The sequence below is a fragment of the Brachyistius frenatus genome, unplaced genomic scaffold (genome assembly GCF_029030835.1).
Source record: "Brachyistius frenatus isolate BFR_SWC_R1_liver_20210118 unplaced genomic scaffold, ASM2903083v1 Contig_45, whole genome shotgun sequence".
Taxonomy (NCBI): Eukaryota; Metazoa; Chordata; class Actinopteri; family Embiotocidae; genus Brachyistius; species Brachyistius frenatus.
Genome location: NW_027210644.1, coordinates 2982336 through 3007881, shown reverse-complemented (window position 1 = coordinate 3007881; position 25546 = coordinate 2982336). Strand labels below are relative to the sequence as shown.

General features: G+C 40.1%; 1 protein-coding gene across 3 annotated transcripts in view; it reads left to right on the top strand.

Annotated features, from left to right (window-relative positions):
• The window catches only part of bsnb (bassoon (presynaptic cytomatrix protein) b), a 64749-nt gene that overhangs the window by 2856 nt on the left and 36347 nt on the right, over positions 1-25546 (top strand). For all 3 annotated transcript variants that reach the window (XM_069703344.1, XM_069703343.1, XM_069703342.1), the window contains exons 2-3: positions 4215-4605; positions 17950-18825. In XM_069703344.1, the coding sequence (XP_069559445.1) occupies positions 4215-4605; positions 17950-18825 (1267 nt within the window). The remainder of the gene's footprint in view (positions 1-4214; positions 4606-17949; positions 18826-25546) is intronic.

The window sequence follows — 25546 nt, the reverse complement described above, 5'->3', positions numbered from 1 at the left end:
TTGGCTGTTCACTTGTATAAGACTTCTGTGGAAAATCTCTGCAAATTGGTGTCATGAAATGTTCCAGCATGTTTTCTGACATACTTGGTGAAGCTGACTGAAACCACATTGTCAAGTCAAGTACAACTTTCCACTTAATGTTTTCAGACTGTAGACAATTCGACTAAAAGACACTGAGGCTGAGCTGTGGCTGTAACTGAACTTCAACTCCCACTTGCCACACTGAATATTTTGGCAGCATAGATACGGTGCCTGGTTTAGTCACAACGACACACACAGGCTTCACTTTGCCACCCATCTGAGTAACAATCACAGAATAACAGAAAAGCCGAGCACAGTCTGTGTGCTGGATCTAGCATCATTGTTTAAGGACCATTTGTTGTGATCTTGAGTAGCGTATGTAATGTAATGAGACATGTTTCAGATTTATTACGTGAGGCACTGCAGGTTCAAGTTTAAAATTCCTGCATTGCAGCTGCTATATTTACATTTGACCAGCATGATGAGGAATATTTTGTCTCTACTGTAAGCTTTCACCCAAAACTTGTCTCATCAATTATTTCTTCAGGGTTTGCCAGGCTTGTCTGATGCTAAAAGATGAAAAGTGGAATGGACATAAGATGTGCTGTGGCCTTTAGCTCTGCTGTCTGACTCTGTCAGAGACTCTGTAATTATTGGTTTAATGTACTTTTGAACAGCCTTCACTTGGGTCTGTTTGTCAAAGTTTTTGCTAATTGAAAAAAAATCATGACATTAATCACGTGTCACATTTTTTTTTTCATCTTTTGTAAATGTAACACAGAGATGCGGCTGATTCATTTGTGAAAGCTAACGACTAAAAACTATATGACAATACTTTTGTCATAATTTAGGACAGAAATGACCTGATTGTGTGTCAAACCCCTTTTGTTCTTCTTTAACCCTGGTGATTAACTTCAACACCTCTTGTCTAGCAACCAAAGTGTCGAGCAGCCACTGCATGTCAAAATTAAATCTGTCCGGCAGAATAATTCTAAAGCTAAAAGCTTTTCCTTCTGGGGAAAAAAACATGATCACTTTCCATTTTTCTGATGTGACATTACTTTACTAGTTGATGCTATTTTGATGAGCAGATATTTTATTGTCAATTTTCACATCATGTGATGCCTTTAAACATGCATTTGGACATTCATAAAAAGAAATGCATATGATGACCGGGCAAACAGGGGAAACAGGGGAAACAGGGCAAACAGGGCAAACAGGGGAAACAGAAAGCCCGGAGGTGACAAAAGCAATTCAAGGGATCACAAGATGACATCAATTTAGATCACAGTTTTTTCTACTTATACAGAAATCCAAATGTAAAAGGAAGCTCTTATAGTTACTAGTCCCTTTTCACGTGCAAAAACCTATGTGAAATCACGTGAACACATATGCGACTGTGCACATGTGAATGATGTATTTTGCCCATGGGAAACGTGGTTTTGGAACATTTTCATGGTGTAATGTCTGAAGCTCATGTCGTGTGTAAAACCTTTCCACACATTTTCCCCAATGTACCATATGTTGCAACATTTGGTAAACGTGTCATAAGTGTGATCACATTTGTCCCATGTAGAAAACATGTGAAACAAGTGTGTTTTTTTGTGTAAGAGAGGTGGGGTTATTAGGTACACTATTTCATAGCCATGGGACTAATAAATTTCCAACTTCTTGCCATCACTCTGTTGTTACTTGTAGATTTGTTAGAGGTAAGCTAGCTGTTCTCAGTAAGCTAAACTAAGCTAAACTATCCGGCTTCTTGCTGTTGCCTTATGTTACTGGTCAGATATGAAAGTGGTAAAAATGTTCTCATCTTAACTCTAAGTCTAAGAATAAACAAGTTGACCAAAATGTTGACCTATCACTCAAAGATTCATATTGTCCTGCAGTGTTAATTAGGGTGAAGTCGGTGCTGATTTTCCAGCACTGGATATTGTCACATGTATTATTGATGCTGTGCAGACAATCTAACCGTCTTTCTGCTTCTTTACGATCGGAGGTTTCACAGGGAGTGAACGATTACAAATGATTGGCAGCATACAAATGCTTTACCATCCACTTTGTGATAAAGCAAGCAATTTGTAGTGCTTTAGACACAGAGCCACAAGTTGTTCTCAGTGGACTCCCATTTGCTGATGGATGAGAATATCTAAAGAGATCTTTTGAAAAGGTGTCTTCCAGTTTCAACTCTTTTTTTTACTCTCATTAAGCCAAGCCCAAGGCTTTGCATAAATCACAAGGGACTGCACTTGGTGTCTTTACTATTCAAGTGATAACTATTATATGAAACGACTTTGTCTCTTGTGGGGACACTGAGCAGATGAGATTTGAACTTAGATCCAGACTATGTAGTGTTAATGGTAGGATGCTTTTGCATGTCCAATTTAGCCTCAAAAAGAGTGAAAATGGTAGTCGGCCCTTTGACTGTCGACAAATTTGCTGAATTTCAAATGGAGTAACAGTGCAGTGATGGTTCAAAAAGTATACATTTTCCTGATGGGCTCGCTGCGGTGTACACAGGACCCCTGTGGAGATTTGAACAAGGTCAGAGTTGTGCAGCATCTTAAGTCATCGGCAGTGAATCAGAGTTGCTAGCATGCGCTATTGTAATTCCTGTGTTCCCCGCTTTTTTTCCACACTTCTTTTACTGTGGATGTAGTGCCACTGCTGAGACTGTCTTTGAAGATGATGGGCATGACAAAACAAGGTCTAAGTATTTATGACAGTGGAAATCCTCCATTCCTATTCAACTCTTGGCAATAATGCCTGAAGGCCACAACAAGCAAGAAAACCAAAAATTGACAGCACCGATACACTACCTTTGTTCTACCCTAAACACTTTGCAGAGTTCAGAGCAGAACAGCTTCAAAGAGTAAAAACAAGTCGCAAGAAGCTCTTCACAAAAACTGACAGAGGAAAAGTCAACCTATTCCTCTTTGTTGGCCAATATTTTGAGTAGTCTGCTATCACACCATGAATCAAAATACATCTTTTATTGATATGTAGATCTAATACACCTCATAGTTTTATGGTTCCAAAATGTACCACTCTAGAAGAAGTACCAGTTTAAATCAAGTACAGATTACTGCTATAAAAATCTACTTAAGAAAACATGAAATCTAGCTAATTTAAAATATACAGTACACTAATATATACAAAATGTATGGGCTAGATTTTCAATTTATAGTACAGTGCTTATGTTATGAGGTCTACTGCTTATGTTGCTTAGCAACAATGCTCCTAAATCCACTGATTCCTGTGTTCCTGTCTATATCCATTTCCTCTCGATCACTAACTCCATCTTTCCCTTTATCATTGTTATTCACCTAATCCGCATTCTCTCATCAGCCCCCTCAGTTTCCCTGTCACTCACCCCAAAAGACTGCTGTGGTTATGGTTTACAGTGAGTGTTACTGCACCTTGACATAAGAAACATTAAACTTAATAAAAACAACCCTCTGAAAACAGTGTGTAAAAGCAAATCAATTTCATTTAGATAAAAAAAAAAAAAAAGATTTGGAGAGATTTGGATTTAATAGTCTGAATTACCACATATAAACAGTGGATACTTTGTGATGACATCTGTGACATGCATGTGTTTCTTTGATCGAAAGACTGCCATGGACTGTGTTTTCTCACCATGTGTGTTTGTAAATTCATGTCTGTATGAGAAAAAGAAACAGTTAAGTGGACTCAAAGGCTGTATTTGTCACCTACACAAATAGTATGTGTGCAGCAGTGCAGTGTGGTACTGATCAAGGTTGTGCCTAAAAATACTTTAGACAAAAGAAATGGACAGGATAAGAATTCAAAGATTCAAAAACATTCTAAATGAAGACATAAATGAACAAACACTATGTCTAGATTGGAGCTAAACTATTCAACACAATACTATGCTGTACAAGCTGAAGTGCATAAGATGTGAACATTTATTGTTGACCATGTAAATTGTAAATTGAAAAATAGCTTGGAAATAAGTTATTTCTTGAGTATTTAGTGTGCAAAAAGTACAAGCATATGTATTTTCCACATCCTGATTTAGAAACTGTAACTTTGGAGGACTTGCAACACTGTAGAATACTCTCTTCAAGATTTCATAAATTAACCTCTTTCTTGTAATCAGTTAGACTCCTCACTCAGGACTCAGGTCTAATGTCCACCTTGATCTGTGTTCTCTTTACCCCCTCTGCCAGACCACCTCCGTCAGACCCGGGGCCTAAAGCAGGAATCCAGAGCGGTCATGGGACAGGGGACAGATTGGCCTCCCATGACACCCCTCAGCATGCTGCACCTCAAGGAGAGCATGGCCAGGGTCACGTGGCCAGGAAGAGCCTGCAAGTGGATGTGGGCAGTAGCAGGACTGGAAGGTCTCCTTCTGTGTCTCCGGACCGAGGCAGCGTCCCCACCTCCCCTTACTCTGTGCCTCAAATTGCACCAATGCCCAGCAGCAAACTGTGCCCTGTCTGCAAATCCACCGACCTGATGGGCACAGGGGACGACAAGCCGAACTTCAACACCTGCACACAGTGCCGCTTCATGGTGTGCAACCAGTGTGGCTTCAACCCCAACCCTCATCTCACAGAGGTAAGCTGTGCTGCTTGACCAAGTCTCATAATGATGATTCCAGTGTCTGACCCTTTTTATTTGTTTTTTCTTTCTGGTATTTAGTAGTTTACTCAACCAATCTGCTACACAAACGTAGCACAGGTGGTATTCGTCTGAAGTCGCCATTGTTACAAATATAGTCAACATCTGCGATGATGCTTTCACGTGGAAAGCAAAAACATCTAGAACACTGTTAAAACGTTAGTAAAAAAAAACAAAAAACAGCTGTGTAATCGATTGCACAAACAGATTGGGAGTGAATTCAGGCATACAGCATTACAGACTGGCCGAAGGCTGAAGAGAACACAGGCAAAGGGCCGACTGTTTAATGTTGACAAACCAGGCACGTAGTTTTCTGAATGAAACATGTAATAAGATCTAAGTATTTCAAAGATCTGTCCGCAGACAGGGATATGAAGAGGTAAAGTCCTTGTGATTTCGATCCGCTTTAAAATAGGACCGGGCGTGTTTATAACTTCAGGATATATTTAGTATTCCATTATTTCTCTTTTGTAGAGCTGCATACATAAACATATATGAGTCAATCATACACAGTATGCATAGTACATACTGGTACATCGTGCGGGTTGCTCTTCGGTCTGACAGCCTTCAGTGTTTAAAGATAGCTGTTTGCTTTCCTCTCAGCTGCCCCCTCATAACACCTATAGAAATGTGACATGACAACTACAGCTTTCATATATATGTATATATTTATTGTAAATATATATATTATATATATATATATGCACATGCACAGTATCTTGATAGAGATATAGTATATTAACAGCATATTAAAAGGAAACTGGGGGATTATGGTGCTGTTTGAATTTGTTTTGTGATAATTAATTCTCACTCACATTTATGAATAATGTTGCTGATGACTATTGTTATCAAGTTAGCTGTGACTGACTCACAGGCTTGACTGTAGAACTTTTTTTTTTAATGTCGTGTACAGTATATTATCCACATATATTGTACATCCTTCTTTTCTGACAATAATGAGTGAGGATCCAAATCATGCCTGAGAGCCTGTTCCCTCAAAAAAAGGCTTTTTATAGCATCACTGAGCAGCACAACACATTTCCCCATCGTTCACAATCATTCATATGCATCCAAACACTCATTACTGTTAACAGGTAGCTGAGAAATCCTATTGCCTTCATCCAAAAATAAATCACTTGCCTAATTTGAATTAGACTATGCTTCACTGTTACTGTGAGTCAAGTGTGGCTGTGTCATCTGTCACAAAGTTTTACATCAGATTCAGTGAGTCATGTTGGAAATTGCAGCCAAGATACAATGTCAGTTAAGCTAGCCTACAGGCTATCAGAGCAACTGTAGGCTGAATAAAAGTCGGATAGAGGGGGTAAATGTTTCGTTTTTCAGCTATAAATGTGTGCGAGTGAATATACTGGATAATGTGTGTGTGTGAGCTTGCACGGATGAGTGCATATTTGTGTGTAGAAGAAGGGAGACGGCAAAAGAAGAAAAAAGGAGGCCGTGGGAAATGGAAGGACAAGAGAGAACTGCTCGGACCAAAGTGGAGACAGACAGTGAAGAATAGATCATGGCAGGAAGTGAAAGAGAGCATGGCAGTAAAAAGAACAGCGGAGGTGGGTACTTTTCAGCTCAGCCTTGGTGAGCTTGTCAGATGCTGACAGGGAGAGAGACTTGGAGGGAGAACGCTCAGCCTCCGGAGACCTGAAGATTTACCCCCCTAACCTACTCAGCATGGATTGGGCTTCTGCTTCACTGCAGCATATCTAAAACAGCCTTATCGCTCATCAGCGAAATTGATGATGGCCGCGTTGTTGCCGATCAAGGTGATGATAACGCCGAAGATGGTGATAACTGGAATTACGATTAAAATGATTGTGACTGGCCAACAGAAAAGATAGACAGGCAAGGAAGTTGAAGTGAAAAGTTCCTCCTTAATGGGCGCAGATAATGCTGTCCTTTTGAACCTTAAGAATTAAAATTGTAAATGAAATGTTTAAAAGATTCAGGATTTCATTGAAAAAACAAATCGTAGAAATACTTTGGTCTGTTAATAATGAAGGGGAAAGTCTTTCTGGATTTTCTAGGATTATACATTTGTACATTTGAAGGTTTTGATAGGAAAATTACCTGTGGCATTTTCTCATAAAATCATTTATTGTAGTTCCGGGATTAGTATCTTGATGATAACACAGGCTTAGTCAGGGATCACGTCCTGCTTTGGAAGAGATGTGTTTCTGTTTACAAATGATTTACAGGCTTGATTGAACTGTCCCAGATTATAAGGATATTATGAACAAAATCTGTTATTGAAGAGGATTTCCCCTAAAATTACAGAAAGATGGCAGTGCTGGTTAAAGTCTTGACAACTGAGAATGTTTCCATATTTGGATAGTTTAGATTATGCTCATTCACCGCAAAGACTCAAATGTATGTCCTGCTGTCAATCAAAAGTAAAAATTAGAGCATTTCTCATTTTAATTATTTAGTAAGAAATCTCCTTATCAGTGGAATTTCTTATAAAGATAATCTATGTCCAACTAGGATTGTTTGAGGGATGAAGATCATTTTTGAAAGTCAGAGTTGTGTGAAACAACCTGGTTAGGAGAAGGCAATTTAGATGTAAACCGTGAGCAACAAATGGATTTCATATGCCACAGTCTTTTATAGGGCTGTCAGTCAGGCTGAGAAGTTTTATTTAGAGACGCAGGCTGAGAATTGAGATGTGCAGACAATCGTACATGTGAGCTTGTATGTACATGAGATTATTTTATGTAGATAATAGAAGAAAGAGAAGCCAGAGAGTTAGAGAAATTATACAGTCTGAGGACGGTCTTGAAACAACAAAGAGCAGGAGCACAGAGAGATAATGAAAGTACCACAGACACTCTCTCCCAACAGTGTTCTCCCACCATCATACAGGGGAACATCTGCTTTATAATTGGTCCAAGTTCTATTTATAGAACCTACCCTCCTTCTGTCTGAAACGATGGCCTGGTCCTGAGAAGCCATAGCTGAACGAAAGAGGGAGGGAGGGCTGTGTGAAAAAGCTGTGTGATAGCAGGAGGAGACAGAGCGGGAGAGAAAAGCATCATCATAAATTAACCATAACAGCCTGGGTGTTCATTCTAACACCATGCATCTCTACATCAATTCAGCTCGTGGAAAAAAATACAAAACGTAGGAACAAATAATAATAAAAAAAATTCTAGGACTCTTTTGAAAACAAAACTGTTTCTTAGTGCGCTTTGGTTTGCTTCTCAGTGATGAAGGCATCAGCATCGACAAAACACTGGAGATGTATGTAAAAAGATTCTTTGAACAAGTCATGAAATTATGACTTTTTAATGTCGTTGTTTGAAGAATGACTTGGAGGTGCTTCTTTTTCTTTTAACCAACAATCCCACAAGCCGAGAAACAGTTTTAGCAGATGCTCCTACGCAGAGGCTCTCTACATATCTCCTCCTCTCCGTTCAAAATACATCAGGTGGGAGGCACAGTTGACAGTTGCACTAGATGGATTTAGCATCCAAACCTAAAGCCGTAGTATCAATTTGCACTGTAGAATTTCCAACCAAGATTTTCATTAGTACAAATACTTTTTTAAATGTGTTAATATTTTATTATTTAAGGCTGCACTAATCAGAGGGCAGGTGTTTACAGCAAAAAACATGAACCTGTATTGTATCCTCCCTGTCCAGCACCAAACAGCAGAGAGTCAGTGTTAGAGCTTAGCTGGTGAACGTAGTGTAACGTTTACTGTAACATTTACTGTAGCAACTAAAGAGACAGATACTTTCACCAGGAGTTGGTGGAGACCAAAATGAGATAAAAGCGGAGTGAATATGAGACTTCAATTTTTTGGCTGGGCAGAAAAGGACTCAAAATGAATCCTAAAGTTGCTTCATATCTGTTGAATTTGTTATTAGGGAACTGTTTGCTAACACGTGAGACACAAACAATGTTTGTCATGTGTTTACAGATTGTTCCACTGTTCCCAAGTTTTCAAATTTTGTCATACCTTCCCCCAGGTTCTGCTTTACAGGTAAATATAAAATGTTGTGTGTATTCCGGAGATAGCATCCAAGTCCTCGGTAAAAAAAATGAAAAAAATAAGATAGTTTTTGGCTATGACTAGCAGCTTTTATGAGTCATTCAGGTGGTCAGTCAGTCAAAGGATGTGTCAGCTCTCTGCTCCTGTAAAAGCCTCCCATGTACAACTGTAGGATACACATTTAAAGTAAAATAGTTCTTAGTGAGAGATAGGAGTGTTTTAACGGACTTTAATGCTGCCCAGGTACTAATCTCAAGACTGAAAATTGATTTTCTGGAGCTGCTAGAGCTGCACCAACCTGGGAGAACAGGCTGTCCACAGTGTCATGAGTAAACATTCTGTTATTCAAAGTGTACTTGAAGGCAGCTTTGTAAATTTCTCAGGCACAGTATTGATCTTAGTTTGAACTTTAACTTGTGATTACTTTTAAACTTTTCAAAGGTCTGCTGGCTGCCTCAGAGTTCCTTCAGTTGTTCCAGATTTCATACCACAGTTAGAATCCAATGTTATCCATGGTGTGATTTTACTCATATGAAGGACAAATTATTGGTTGATGAAGAATAAAATTGTATAAATGTAAACTAAAGTCATGCAGTCATATCAGTGAGGGATAACTCCATTATGCGTCCCGGGAAACGGAGTGTGGTTCTTAATCCCCTCAAATTAATTCAAATATTTAGCATCCAACACTTCTAATCCCCCTCTAATTTTGTATTATGTGGCACAAGAGATAGCATTCAGATCAAGCAAAGTGGAAGACAATGAGTTTGTTATATGGATCTCTGTTAAAGTAAAATTTTAGTGAAGGCCTGCATCGCTTTTGTCCAACATGGCTGATCTATAAAATATGTAATATAAATCGGGATGTGGTTTCATGAGACTTTGTCTTTAGGATAATTGAATAATTGAGTAAATTTGACCTTCATCTAATGTGTTGTAATCTTAAAACTGACAATCTCTCTGTGGTATCTGTCTTTTGTCACTTGATTCAGCAATGAGATGCTATTATAAAATGAATCTTAAAAAAACAACAACTGCTGAACCCGCAGATATGATAAGCTTGTTTTTGAGAGTTGCTTGTAGTCATCAAATGTCCACTATCAAATGTTTTAAAGGGAAAATTAGCCCATCAAATAATTTGTGAGGTCAAAGTGAGCCACATATTTTCACTCCTGGTTTCCCACCAACGCCTGCCTGTGTTAGTAAGTGAGTTACACCACGTTCCACTCTGGCTTACAATAATGTATGTACAGCAGAGTAGTATGATAAATATGAATCACATAAATTCAGAAGGTTAGATAATCTAAATCTTATACATTATGTGAACAGTCTGCCTTTTTAGATGACACCGAATGATTTGAATATGAGATGGACAGGTTATCTCAACAACTAGGCTTAATATATCCTGGCTTTGCCCATCTACTGCTCACCGTGTCAGGCTTTGTTGTAACCTAGTCTGAAAATCCTGTTGAAATGAAGGTTTGCTCAGACACTCTGATAGGTGGACCAGGCACAGTGTGATAACATTGAAGTCAAGCGAATGTAGATCTGACACTTGTTGTGGTTGTAGAGCTACGAAGCAATACGAACAGTTGTAGCAACACCAGCAAACATCGAGAAATTAAAACCGGAGTAAGAACAATGCATAAAATGTTATTTTAAAGTCTGCAATGGTCATTTACTGACAGGGCGTTGCACTCTGCTCACATTAGGGGAGGGTCTCTGTTGTTTGGTAACATAAGGTATATGGTGCTTAATGCGGCTTGGTTAAAGGCTGCTCCAATAGTTTTGACATTAACCCAAGGGTCTATGGCCATTAGGATGCAATGACTGGAAACAGAATCAGAATCAGAATCAGATTTATTGGCCAGGTATGTTTACACATACAAGGAATTGGACTCCGGTTGTAACTTGTTCTCTCAGTATGCAAAAAAATAAAAACAGACTGACATAAATAGACATATAAACATAAATAGACATTTATACAGCTAAGAAAGAGAGAAACAAATATATACATATATACACCTTAAACAATGGTACAATTGCACTAATTGCAAATGGTGCTGATGCGGTTGGATGTAGTGCAAAAAGTCCAGTTATATTGAACATATTAAGTGTTGAGCAGAATGATGGCCTGCGGGTAGAAACTGTTCTTGTTTCTGGTTGTTTTGGCACACAGTGCTCTGTAGTGCCTACCAGAGGGGAGGAGCTGGAACAGAGGATGTCCAGGGTGGGATGGATCTGCAGAGATGCTACCTGCCCGTTTCCTGACTCTGGATGTGAATAAGTCCTGAATGGAGGGCAGGTCGGCACAAATGATTTTCTCTGCAGTCCTGACTGTCCGTTGTAGTCTGTTCCGGTACTGTTTGATGGCCGATCCAATCCAGACGGTGATGGAGGTGCAGAGAACAGACTGGATTATGGCTGAGTAGAATTGGATCAACAGCTCCTGAGGCAGGTTGAGCTTCCTGAGCTGCCGCAGGAAGTATATCCGTTGCTGGGCCTTCTTGATTATGGAGTTGATGTTGGACTCCCACTTAAGGTCCTGGGAGATTGTGGATCCCAGAAACCTGAAGGTTTCCACAGCAGACACAGTGTTGTTGAAGATGTTGATGGGGGGGAGGCTCTTCCTAAAGTCCACTGTCATCTCCACAGACTTGAGCGGGTTCAGCTCCAGGTGGTTCTGATTGCACTAGACGACCAGCTGTTCAAACCTCCCGTCTGTATGCAGACTCATCCCCGTCCCTGATGAGGCCGATGACCTCTGTGTCATCTGCAAATTTCAGGAGTTTGACAGACGAGTCTCCTGCGGTGACAAACAATCCCCAATGGAGTGTGGCCAGACTTATACATTTAGGTTGTGAACTTAGTGTGTTATGAAAATGAGAGAGAAGAAACATTTTATTTAACATGTATGTTGAATCCACTAGATAACTATAGTTTGGAGAAGATGCCTGTTTGTGTTACCGTTTTTCAACACAGTACTTTAGGATGTAGGCTAATCGTAGACTGGGACTTTAAGTGGACAAACAGTGGAAACTGGGTCAGGAATCCAACACATGCTGAATTTTGCACATATCAAAATATTTTGTAATGGGAACTGCCAGGAACTAACTCCAGGACACCAGTTTAATTATTACCCCACAACTCACTATGTTTAAAGCTCCATCTTGCTATAGTCATTTGAACTGTTCCTTCACAGCGAGGAATAACAGAAATCTTCACATTTTGTCAGCATATGGAACAGTCAAAGGAGCATCTTTAGTCTATTTTTATAACCTCGCTTCTGTATAACAGTAGGACAGGAGAGACACACTGAATACTCACTTTCTGCAACATGGTGACAAGTCTATACCATGCTGTACTCTGTTAAGTCAGATCACACTCCCTTTTTAGGTTTCCCACTGTTTTTTTGTTTTATTTTGGCTTGTGCAATCAAAAGTAAGCCTTTAAAACTATTATAATATCATATTATATTATGTTATATTTAAATTAATTATATTATATTACATTCTATTTCTTTTCATTTTATTATATTATATTATTAACTATTATATTACTATTTAAAAATAGTTAATTATATTTAAATGCATTATATTATATTATATTATATTATATTTCATTTAATTTTATTATATTATATTATTAACTATTATATTACTATTTAAAAAATATAGTACTACTACTTTGAAAATACTACTTCTTCAAAGCTTTATAACTTCATTAGCTTTATGATAGCCGATTAAAGGGAGCATGGTTATAGTTGTTGTGACATATATCATTATGTTGTTGTATGTGATCCAGAAAAAGCTATACTTTATAGTCATACAACAATGGCACAAAATGCAGGCTCAGTAGAGTCAAAATCTCTGTCACAGTCTCAAAAGAATTGATTGTTAAAAGCATCACAAAGGTAGCAGCATATCTTTTGTAGGGATAAGATAGTTAATTGCCTTACAAGTGCACATGTGTTAATCATATTGTGCCCATTTTCCTCACTGCGTATCAAGATTTAATGGTATTCACTTTACACTTCCCTGCACCCTCAGTAACACCATGACTGCCTGTACCAGCACACCTGGTGAGAGACACTCAAAAGCAGGATGGAAAGAAATTTCCCCACGACAGCTCGTAATTGAGACTAGTCTTTGTTTGTTGTTATGAACTTTTCTCCCTCCTTGGCAACATTTCGGAGTAAAACGTGTTTTATTCAGATTGCTCTTGTGTAGTTGTTTGTTGAGCTGGCTGTGTTGAGCAGTAGCAAAGAGACAAATTGACAGAGAGAGGGGGTGAGAGGCATAGGGAGGAATTTCAATGTCTTTGGCCCAATTTGCAAGGAATTGATAAACCGTTGCATTCCGGGGATCCTGATCCCCAAACTGCAGTGCTCAGCTGCTGTACGTACTGCATGGCAATACCGCATTGTGATCTTGGAGACAGAGCTTCTCCCTTCATCTGCATCTTCGTCAGCTGAAGTTTGATTCTGTCTCTGAGCGTGTTCCTTACCCAGCATTTCAGGGGAATGATGGACTGCATCATGTCTCACACCAGTCAACAAATGCATGGAAAAGAAAAAGTGGTAAATTTGTTTATCCGTGTAATGTTTGCAGTGTTACATTTTCTAACATGAGTGTGTGTGTGTGTGTGTGTGTGTGTGTGTGTGTGTGTGTGTGTGTGTGTGTGTGTGTGTGTGTGTGTGTGTGTGTGTGTGTGTGTGTGTGTGTGTGTGTGTGTGTGTGTACCTCAGCTAACTCTCTTTTAGCTGCCATTTTCTTCTCTTTACACTTTTTGGTTCATTTTGGGTCACAGGGATGTTTTTCAGGTCTAAGCTGCAAAAAAAAACAACTCAAATCATTAAAGGTAAAATTTGTGATTGAAATATCATCATCAACCCCCCCCCCCCAAAAAAAAAAAAAAAAAAAAAAAAAAAAAAAACAGGAGATTGGGATCTGTACATTTATCAAAATACCTAGATTAACAGACCGAACCTCGAATTTTTTAACCATTACACGTTTTGTTCTTCGTGTTTTGTGCTTCAGCGTATTGGACTTGAACTAAATCTAGGTACAACATTAAAGTGCCAAGTCTTACCTTTAGTTTGAATATTTTGTGTCAGTTTAGAAAGAATTGTCTTTTTAAGTATAACATCATATCCAAATCAGTTTAAAATTCAAAATGTAAATATGTATGTGTGTGTGTGTGTGTGTGTGTGTGTGTGTGTGTGTGTGTGTGTGTGTGTGTGTGTGTGTGTGTGTGTGTGTGTGTGTGTGTGTGTGTGTGTGTGTGTGTGTGTGTGTTGCCAAGGATGCTTTGCTCTCATTATTTGATCCATATCCAACTCTCTGTAGGTCCCTTGCTTCTAAAAGGTTCTATTTCTGGCAGCGAGTTGTACTTCATGAAGCGGTATGTGCTCAGGTATCCAAAAAAACTAGCATGCTGAAGCAGGAACTCGATGAATGCATGAAATATGTCAGACGAGAACCATCAAAAATGTATAGATTGTGATGGAGATGGAAGGAGAAAGTTAGAGCAAGTGATGTGAAGTGAGAGATGCAGATAAGATGAAGAAATAAAGATGAGTGAAGGAAAACAAGATGGAGGGTTGCAACAGGGAACTGATAGAGAAGCAGGGCAGGAGACGGGGTGTGCAGTGTGCTTGTTTTTTGCTGATACAGATCAGATTTCATAAAGATCCACATGATTGCCTCATAACAAGGGGGACGAGAGAGGAATGAGATGGAGAGATGAGGCGGAGGTAAGCAAAGACACAAAGAAATTGATAAATAGCTGCGCGCCCTCCTCGCAGCTGCTTTCTGTGTTTTTCCAGTTTGTTTGTTCCCCGATAGGCTTCATATGATTATCCTGGCTGTAATTTGAAAAGACAAAAATATCAAGGACAATAACAATTATGAAAAAAGGAGGTCCCATTTGGGTCTCTGATTGGAGGAAGAGTCTTGTGCTAATTAGCACTGTGTTGCTTCAGTGTTGGCTTTTTTTTACCGTCCACATTACTTGGGCTGTTCCCAGGGTTCACCTTTGCTCGTGGCTTCTCAGTGTTCCTGATTGACTGAAAACCATGGCCTCATCACTCCTTATACTGAGGGGTTGGCAGGGGCCCAGGGACTAGGCTGACATGCTGCTGAGCCTGTGTCTTACTCGGTGTACACTGACTTACTGAATGACTGACTGATCAGAAGGCTGACTTCGAGGCATACTGAGAAATACTGTTCAGCAGTTGGAGTGGTTACTAAACACTTTAAAGTTGTCGACATGGCAGTTCTGAAAATATTACTGTACATCAGTGATTGTTTAAAAAGATATAAGAAAATAGTATCACAGTTATATCACATACTAAAAAGTCTGCATTTCTCTGCCCTGTCTTGTTGATCATTTTAAGCCGGTCTCACCTCTGACCACACCCATCATCCATTCTCATCAGACCTGGTAGCTGTTGTGAGGAGCAGGTCATGTTCTTCATGATGACTGAAACTGAGACTGTAAAATGTCTTGTAACAGTCTGTCAGTCTGTCTCGTGTGCGGCACATTTTCGGATGATATTTTTTTTTTTTTAGGAATGTAGCTGTGTAGCTAGCTAGCTGTTAAGGACAAAAGCCCCAGAAATGGTTCTTGCGACAACTTGTTGTTGCAGGATAACATGATGCATACAGGCCCAAAAGTTTCCCCCCTATACAATGATTAGAAAAGGAGCAGCTGTCAATTTTTAAACACCCTAAAACAACTCTTAATCAAAATTTGAACCATTAACTCTGATAAAATACTGGAAGGTCTTGAAGAATGTTATGTGTGTAGGCAGTTTGTAGGAATTCAGCCATCTCTGCCAGGGGAAGACAATGATTAAACAAAACCACAACTATTGGAAATCCTGAACAGCTAAGCAAAGTAGGCAGGGATTCACATGTGTGTGGAACAAAGCACTTCTGCCTGTAGCAGCGTAGTCACCCATGTGCACCTGTGACCCTAACTAACGGGGATGGAGGGCATGCTGTAACAAACCAAGTAGATTTTGTACATCACTTTAACAAGGACTGTGATCACTGGAGGCCGGCAAAATTAACCTGCTTCAAGACCTGTGAGTCACTTGCCATGTCTCAATTTCCTAAGCAATTTAAATAGTGAATAATTATGAATGAATGAGGAAGCGCAACGAAATGACAATGCAGTCTGATTATCAGTCTACAGTAAAACTAGATGTTATCAGCTGGAGTTAAGTTACAGTTGTTTAACTAAAAGTCACAACACAGTGGTGAGTCAGTGCTTTGCACTATGTGGAGCAATAGAACATTTAAGGTCCAGTGACTCATACTATATTACAGCTAAATTGTGAAGTGACAACCGGCGTCCTACCTTGTTTATGAATGCTTTCTGTATTTACATGTGATATGTTACAATTACACGTTACAACTTCAGATGTGCATGATTATCAGCATATTATCAACATACATTCACGTGTCCTTGTGTCAATCACGTTTACAAGATCTTTCAAGTGTTACTGCCATCAATACTTTTTTTACAGTTGTATACAGACGCTCTAAAGTTCTGTAAATATATGTACAGTGGAAACTTTGCTGGTGCTGGTTGACATCGAGTAATATTAGGATTATATAAAGCACATCATTTGGGTGATTCTACATAGTAACTCATGGCGCAGATGTATACGAGTGTGTACATGCTGTTTGAGCTTGTGTGTGAATCTTCCATTTCCACAGGGTTGCAGATACATTTGATTTTCTGCACTTTCAATCATCTCTTTGAACGTTCTAAGAGAACTAAATACTCTGAGCTGAACTCAAACCAATATCTCCATGAACCCAACCTCACAGGTTTAAAGGAATTTGCACCAAAAGGCATGAAGGAAAAAGGCACGCGGCAAGGCCTCTCGCCTCGCTCTTTGCACCTCAGACCCCCAACCCTCACACAACCTTTCTCTGACTGCATAATGGATCAAGGCATTAGGCAATGACCATGAATCCAAGACAGCTACAATACTGTGGCAGCTGTCAGGGCACCAGGATGCCAATTACTACGTATGATCATGTGTCATCGCTAGCGTCTCTCGCTGTCTTTCACCTTCTTATGTGCCTACGTGGAGCAGAAAGAGAACAGGAGAGGCAAACACACAAATGAAATGACAATGACAGCAGAAACGAGAGGAGGTTGGTGGGAGGATTTTAATGAGGAAGGGAACATGTTGTGTAATGAGAGAGAATGTAAGAGAAAGCAACAAGGGAAAAGACACAGAAAAGACATGAGGGAAGATTACAAAATCAGGGGCAGCCATTATTTATTGAAGATGTCCAGAGTTCATTCCATCTGTCACATTTATTTTTCACACATTTGTTTGTGGGTAAATTATGTTTACCAATAAATGCCCGTGCGGGGGCATGGGGATGCTTAAATCCATCCTCAGTAAGATATTTTACATCATTCACAATAATTCTTTCATTCAATCATTTTCCACACAACATTTTTTCCTATTGAGAGCAGGCTGGAGGCTACCCCAGCAAGCACTGGAGGAATGGAAGGCAGCCAGTCCGCCACATAAACACATCAACATACTTGTTCTCATTCACCCCCACAAGCACTCGTTCCCATTCACCCCCCTGGGCAATTTAGAGTTTTTTGTTCATCTTGCTTGGATATCTTTGGACAGTAAAGAGAAGTGGGGCATCCTGTAGAAACCCTTGGGGATGTAGGGACAAGACACAAACACCATGCCAAAGTTACTGTATCTGCTTTAAGGAACTCTATTTTTTGTATAATCTGCAATAGCCCTTCTAATTAAGTCTGGAGTTGGACATTTTCGAATATATGCTAATTATCTTTGTTGCTGAGAGTTAGAATAGAAGATAGACACATCCCTGTCGCCACACGGTAAATATAAAGTTACTGTGAGCGAATGGTGATTTTCCCATAGTATATAGACTAAAATCAGGAAGAGACAGCAAGATTGGCTCTGTCTGAAGGTAACAGTACCTAACAGCAATTCTAAAGCTCACCAATTTATGTTTTATATTTTGTTATTTTAATCTGTTTGTGACTATTTCTTTGCCAGAGGTCAGTTTGTAAGTCACTGTAAGATTTTCAGGTAGCCAGCAGCATGAGAATATCTTTTTTTTTGTATGCTTATGTGAGAGTGAATAAGCCTATTTCCCAATATGCCAAACTATTCCTTAATTTCCCATTCATATACTGACTGGTGAAGAGTGTAGTTTTGTATTATTTACATTATTTTGTATTTCTATCTTTTTCAGGTACAAGAGTGGTTATGTCTGAACTGTCAGATGCAGAGAGCGTTGGGGATGGATATGACCACACCACGCTCCAAGAGTCAGCAACAGATCCACTCTCCTTCTCATCCAACCAATCCAGAGCTCAAACCTGATGCTTCAACTCAGCCTGCACCCCAGACACATCCCCCTCCCCAGACACATCCCCCTCCCCAAACGCATCCCCCTCCCCAGACGCATCCCCCTCCCCAGACGCAGCCCCCTCCCCAGACACAGCCCCCTCCCCAGACGCAGCCCCCAGCACAGGCCCATCCAGCACATGGCCCAACCAAACAGACTGGTCCAGCTGGCCCAGGTCAGCTACAAGCAAAGTTGCCTCCAGGGGCAGTCCCTCTCCCTGGGATGGCCAAGGCTCCATCCCAGCCTGATTTGTCCCGCAACTCTCCTGCCCACCAACCACACCACCCACGCCAGGACCAGACTCGCAGTGCAGGGAGCTCCCCCTCAAGACAGCCCCCTCCTCCAGAGCAGACTTTTGGAAAGTTGTTTGGCTTTGGTGCTTCTCTTCTGAACCAAGCCAGCACGCTCATATCCGAGACGACTCAACCCCAACAACAGCCCCCAAAACCGGGCCCTAAACCAGGAGGACCTCCTGGTCCAGGACCTGGGGCAGGAAAACCCTCAGGACCTCAACCTGCACAACAAGGGCCTCGAGCCCCTGCTCAGCAGCACCAACAGCACGCTCCCCCGGACTCTAAGCCCAAAGCATGTTGTCCCCTCTGTAAGACGAACCTGAACATCGGCAACACAGCAGAACCACCAAACTACAACATCTGCACACAGTGCCACTCCCAAGTGTGCAACATGTGTGGATTCAATCCCACGCCACACATAGTCGAGGTAAGAAACTGATTTGGTCTGTTTGGCTTTCAGCCGCGTGTAACAAAGTGTCCACTGCTCTGCAACGGCTTGCAGACCATGGATTCGATTAAATTAAATGATTTATTGACATGTCTTTGTGAAAAACGCTGTGTCACAGTGCAGTCGAAAAGGTTTTGTTGTTGTCCATTTGTGGCTGACTGGTCTTGCAGTGAATCACTGCATTTTACTGAGGATTCCTGTGTGCGTGATTCAAGTATTTCAGCTTCAGGTGGTGTCACATGGCCAACAGTTGCCATCATTTACTTTGTCTCTGAAGCTCTTCACAGTGGCTAGTATGTGTGTGCTGTTTTTATTGTTTCTTAGTGTTGTTTAGGAATGCTCAATTATTGCTCACTCGGAGGGATTAACACATAATTACAAACAATAGCAAATTATTATTTCAGAAGCAATATAAATGCAAAGAACAAATCTGCAGACGATTGATATTTAGATTTTTAACAGCATGTTCTGGGTGCTGCTTTTACGCATAATGCTTCATGTAAGCCTGTGACCGTCTTCTCTTTTGTGTGTGTGTGTGTGTGTGTGTGTGTGTGTGTGTGTGTGTGTGTGTGTGTGTGTGTGTGTGTGTGTGTGTGTGTGTGTGTGTGTGTTGCTCAGTCAGGACCTGCTCTGTTCTGCTCTGTCAGGGCCTTTCATGTAGTGAGCAGAGTGAAGTCCAAGCTGTGACTCGCCTCATCAGTGACTCTACCCCGGAGCGGAACAGAAATAGATGACCAATCTACAGGAAACAGAGCCTTATCAAGTTCAATTAAATGGATAATTTTAGGATTGATTAGTCCCATCGAGGGGTCAGCTGAGGGTATATTCCTCCCTCTAAGTTCCCCCTTGTCCTGTACCATATTGGGAATCCAGTTGGTGAGAACCCAGACTTGCAATAGCTTCCAGAGTCAGGCAATAACAGAGTTTAATTATGCAAATCAAGTCCAATTGAATGATAGCAGTAATAACAGGCTTGCTGCAGAGCACTGGCTTTTTATGGGGTAGTCTTGTCTTCCCAGGCATCTGGTTGTCACAGGCACTAGCACAGACCATTCATAGATCACTATGGAAACAGAGGTATAATTTGTTTGTCAGCCGTCACTTTCATGCTCGGCTGCTGAGATGCTGAGAGGTCTACAAAAACGTTCAGACTTCTGTTGCTCTTTTTTCGCGAGCGTCTCAGTTGTTAGGTGTGTTGTATTTGTGCTCTGCTGGCTCCGGTCTGCAACTCAATCCAGCATAAGATGCATTCTTTCAAAACTTGTGAACAGTTTTTGTCATCATTCCACGGAGCTGGCAGGTGGGTCGCTCTAGAGTGGGTGGGAACCATTTGGACATGGTGTGAGGCTTTGTACTTTGGAATTGGGTTGCTCAGCTTGATGTCCACAGCTTGTTTGGCAGATTCATCTTCCTCATCCTCTCCTAATCACTCCAAACTTCCCTGTTTCTCTGTCTGCTTTTTCTTTGTACTGTCTTGCCTGTTGCTAACATAATTCTAAACACTCTTTCTTGTTTTCATTTTTCATGGAGGTGTTGTGACAAAGCTATGGAGGTTGAGGATGCACTGATACCAGTATCGGGTATCAGGTCCGATGCTATACGTATGTACTGTACTCGCAATTGAAAAACACAACACACTGGTTGGAAAGGCAATAACGTAGGAGAAAAGCCGGGTAACAGTGGGTTTTGAAACAATGCAGGCTTCAAGGCGTTTGCTAATGCTAGCAGCAGGGACTGCAAAAAGCAATTTTGCGGCAAACTCCAGAGAAGCAAAAGTAAATATCCAGGGACAACTCACGGGCAGTAAAAATAACTATCAAACAACTTACGCTGCAGTTAATGACCAGCTGTTTTTTGGAAATAATGAATTTTGTTGCCCTCTCTAGGTGCTGGAGTCCTCGAGATTCCCAGCCGTCACCACATCACAGAGGCACTCTCAATGGTGCAGTGTCGTATTTAGTGGAATTTATTTGCAAAAAGGGAGTATAATATTCATAATTGTGTTTTTAAAATCACCTGAAACCTTTTCATGATCTTAGAAGTAGGGGATGGGTATTTCAAGCAAAACACTATTTGATAAATGCTCAGAACTAATCGACTATTAACCGATTATTGCTCCCGTGGTACACTTATATGCCAGCAGAGTTTGCACTTAACCTCAGTTTCATTTATGTTCTTGAAGGAGTTTCACAGACACCGGAGTTTGGTAGCAACATGTTCCTCTTCTCCTTATGTTGTTTAATGGTGGCTGTCAGACGGCATTTAGGTACATTACCACCAACTTCTGACGGGAGTAAGGGATAACAACCAGGTGCCATTAAAAACAAAAGGAAATAAGGAAGGATGAGATTTGCATACATGAATTGATTTTTTTATATTTCATTGACTATTTGAATATTTTAAATTCATGAGCCATCCCTACTTAGGAGCCCTCCATATATATAGGGAGAGGGTCCTCCTCTACAGGGTTGCCATCTTTCTTTGGCATATTCGGCATATTTGGCATATAAGTTTCGCAGAAACTATAGATTCTCTTTTTTTTTTTAAATGTTTGGATAGCTTCAGAAACCCTTTCCCCCAACACTTTTCCGCACATTATCTGTTACTTTTCAAAACGAAAATCGAACGTTAACACCCACGTCACGAAGAGATTGGCTCGCTGAAAGGAAAAGATCATGGAATCCTATTCTCTCTCTTTTTTGTCCAAGTGTCACACAGCTACGAGAGACAAAACATGCCCATTTTTTTTTTTAACCCTTTCTAAACAGCATTGCTTCTCTCCCTCTCTATGACAGCTTTTCACGATGTCCATTGCGATCAACTCTAAAGATATTTGATTTATGACGTGGTCGGAGAGCACGTTTTATGTTTTGTTCAGATCATAGACCATGACCTTGCCATTACTGTCGGTGCATGATTTTGTAAAAAAGCACATTAACAGTCTGTTGCAGCAGGTTTCAGTCTTCAGCTTCACTATTGATATTTGGACCTGCAATGTTTGCCCAATGCCTCTAGTCAGCTTCATTGCGCGTGGACTAACGTGGATTTCATTCCCCACCACAATTATATTTGTACTAGACATAGTGCATTATTATAAACATATTTATGTCAGTACTCAGTATTGACAAGTACTCACCTGTAAGTCTTTATACTTGGTCCAAAAAGTTGTGATGCATCCATAGTGTAAGTGAATCATATCTTCATTTACACTACTGGTCTGTTCTAATTTTTTTTTTTTTTATCTATCATTCAGATTGAGTATTTTAATCTAGATGTAGACTAAGAAACCCTTTGTTCCCCTTATTCTGAGCCCAATGGTAGATCAATTGTAGTGACAACTTTTGACCAGTTATATTAAATATATTAAAGGAAAAGGCTAGTGACGGTCTACATTATTGTTCCTCTCAAAAAAATCCCATGAAAAGACCAAAACCAATAATTAGTTTGTCTTTTTTTCAATCTTTCTGACTCTCTGTCCATGAGAACATTGGTTCTGAATATATATTTGAAAATTTGAAAATGCCTAAATAATTTCCCCAAATACTGGACACTGTAGTTTTGAACAAATGAATGAAACATTGTTTATGCAGGGGCACTTTATTTTATTATCACCCCGTGAATCACTATGGCCCATTTATGTTTATGTTTTTAATAGTTTTTGGACAACAATAAATATGGCACAGGGGAATCAGCTATATTCGGCTTTGGCCACACAGGAAATGGAATTAATTAATCGTGGATTTTCTTTTGTTTAGTGGACTTTGTTGATATAATAAAAATAAACATTATCCTTCAAGGTTCATTGAAAGCAACTGCTTCTATTATTTGAAAAATGTGGGGAAAACACTTATATGACAGTGTCAATAAAATAACTTCTTTTTTTTTTTTTTTACACTTACAACAAAGGAACATATGTCAATGTGAAAAAAATTCTACAAATGTATTTAATCTAATCAGATATATACATTTCTAAAATATTGATCCAATAAGTATTCACCCCCTTGTCTATGTCACACTAAACTGTGACCCCTGGTAATAGATCAACACATCCTCTAATGGAATATTTTCTCAGTGATAAGTTTGAAAAAAAAAAAAGTGTAGCTTGTGGAAAAAAATACTCTGAAAAATGTTCGAAATATTCGCGAAAAGACATTTTCTGTCATGTTATTGGTGACACAATGCATAATTCATTCGGAGTGAATTAGGCTAAGCTATATAATATGTAAAAAATACTCAGCCCCTTTTTAATCTGTGATGAGACAATGAGTGCCGGAGTCTGTGCAAGAACGAGTGGAAGAACGGAGGAGGACAAGAGGAAGGAAAGAGGTGAAAGATTGAGGAGGAGAAGGAGGAGGAGGAGGAGGAGGAAGAAAGTGAGAATCAGAGATAATGAGTGAGAGGAAGCCAACTGTTTATTAGATTGCAGAATATTTCACATCAATTAGTGCTGAAAGTCATGTGTGGCTCTGAGTAAATAAGATGTCCTTGTTTTGGGACTTCTCCCCCATTACGCTTCTCAAGGAGATTAAAACCAACCCCGTGTCACTGTCATCTCCCCAGAGTTTGGTTGTAAATAGAACATGAAATGTTTTCACTGGAGTGTCTGCTGCTCAATCGGATTTTCAGTACGCTGGATGTCAGTCCTCGTTCCTGAGTCGCTCTATCTCTCCTCATTCATACCAGTGAGCCAGATACGGCAGAGTGGGTGTCATGTCTTTTTGACTGTAACTCCAGGTAGAGGTGTGTTTCACATAATACATTAGGTTTATATCCCCAGCAGTCTCACCGCAACATTTCCCTTATGAGTTTTCCAATTTGCCTAGATTATATCGTTCTCACAGTTCCCTCAGTTGGGCAGGCGCTATTATCTGACCCTATGTGTCTGTTATTGGGTTGTAGAAGTGTGCGCACTCTTTGTAACGGGACGCAGGCCCTGAGTGGATCATTAGTAAAAGGACTGAATTTCTCACAGAACTGTAAAAAAGTGTAGAGAAACAGAAAACATAGCTCATCAATAATTCACTGAGGGAGAACATTATAAATAGTTCATGCAGTGTGGAGCATTGAGAGAGAGCTGTGTTTGATTCCACATGTCACATAAGGTCAGGGTGTGTTGATACCTGTGTGCGTGTCCGTATGTGTGTGTGTGAGAGGAGAAATGCATACGTGCAGGTGCATGTGTCTTTATGAGGCTGTTAGTTTCACCTCAGTTTCAGGTTGCATTTGAGATCATATGATTTATTAGAGTATCAAATACTGAACTTAAACTTGCAAAGCTTGTGGTTACAATTTTAAGTCATGTGTTCGACATCTCATATCAGACATTTTCATAAGACTGCCTAATGCAAACGTTATCTCCTCTGGCGGTTCATAACACATTAATTCCCTCATTTGTACTTTTCTGTTCAGCCTAAACATGCCTTTTCAGCTGCTTAATGAGACTCTCTCTCATCTTCTAGAATATTATGGTGGATCAGACAAACTTGGGTTTAATGTTAGCATATCCTGGGGATGTGTCAGCAAAGTAAAGTGCAGCTTTCTGGATCTGGTCCCTGGTTCCAATGGTTCGGTCTCCCCGAACAATACAGAGCTAAAATAAGGTCATCAGTCAAATAACTGTTTGACATCAACATATTTACTAGTCAATGACTCATTATTTTACATTCTATCTGCAATGTACATTGTATGATAAAGCCTATATGCCCACAGGACACTATACACACACTCACATATAAAAGTACTCTTCACAGTCTCATTCTGTAAAATGCGCAGCTGTGGCGAAGCAATAACAGTCAGAGACTGTGCAAAGAAAGGCTTTTTAACAGTCTGGAACACCGTCTGCAGTAACTATGCGGTAAACTGACAAATATTTTGTGCCTTGAACACATGATGCAGTAAACTGCTATTCACACGTGAGGTAATAATAAGTTGCAGAAAAGGCATTTACTGTGTTTAATGTAGAACATTTCTTGATACAAGTTGAGCTTCAAGTCGATTGAACTGCTACTCAGAGCTATGAAAAATTTAAAAAAAATACACATCTTGAATTATAGAAAGTATTGATCTTATTTTTTATTTTCCCATCTCTGACTACAAAATAGCTTGAGACCTCAGTGCCCTTGAAGACACAGCTGGTATACAGGGAACATATGTAGAACATGTAGTATTTGCGAATGTGTCATAGCGCTGACATAGTATAGATGAACTTGTGATTCTCATTCTCAAACACACTGGAAGTGTTTTCTGAAGGTTGGCACCAGCCTGTGTCTCCCTCAGGAGTCTCATCCAAAGCCAGATGGCTGGCGGCATCAGGCATCCAAGCCTGCCGTGCTCAGCCTGGCTGCTTCCAAAAGTGATGATGGTACGCCATCACAGATTCAAACACCCACCCGGCCTCAGTCAACTGCTTGACGTTTTTTAATACTTCCATATTCCTTCATGCTGCATGAACCATGTGCCTAAACCAGCGCACATAGTGGTGCAAGATTTACGATTCACAGGCCGCCGAGCATCTCACACAAATTGCACAATCCAACATGCAGATAACGCACACCCACTGAAACACTAAACTGGTAACAAATAAATGTGGGACTTGAGTTGTAACTTTAATTTTCAAATTTGTCATTTCACATACATTATGGCTGTTCATATTCCCCTTTACATATTCCAGATGTATTAAAATAGTGAACTGTGTGAGTCT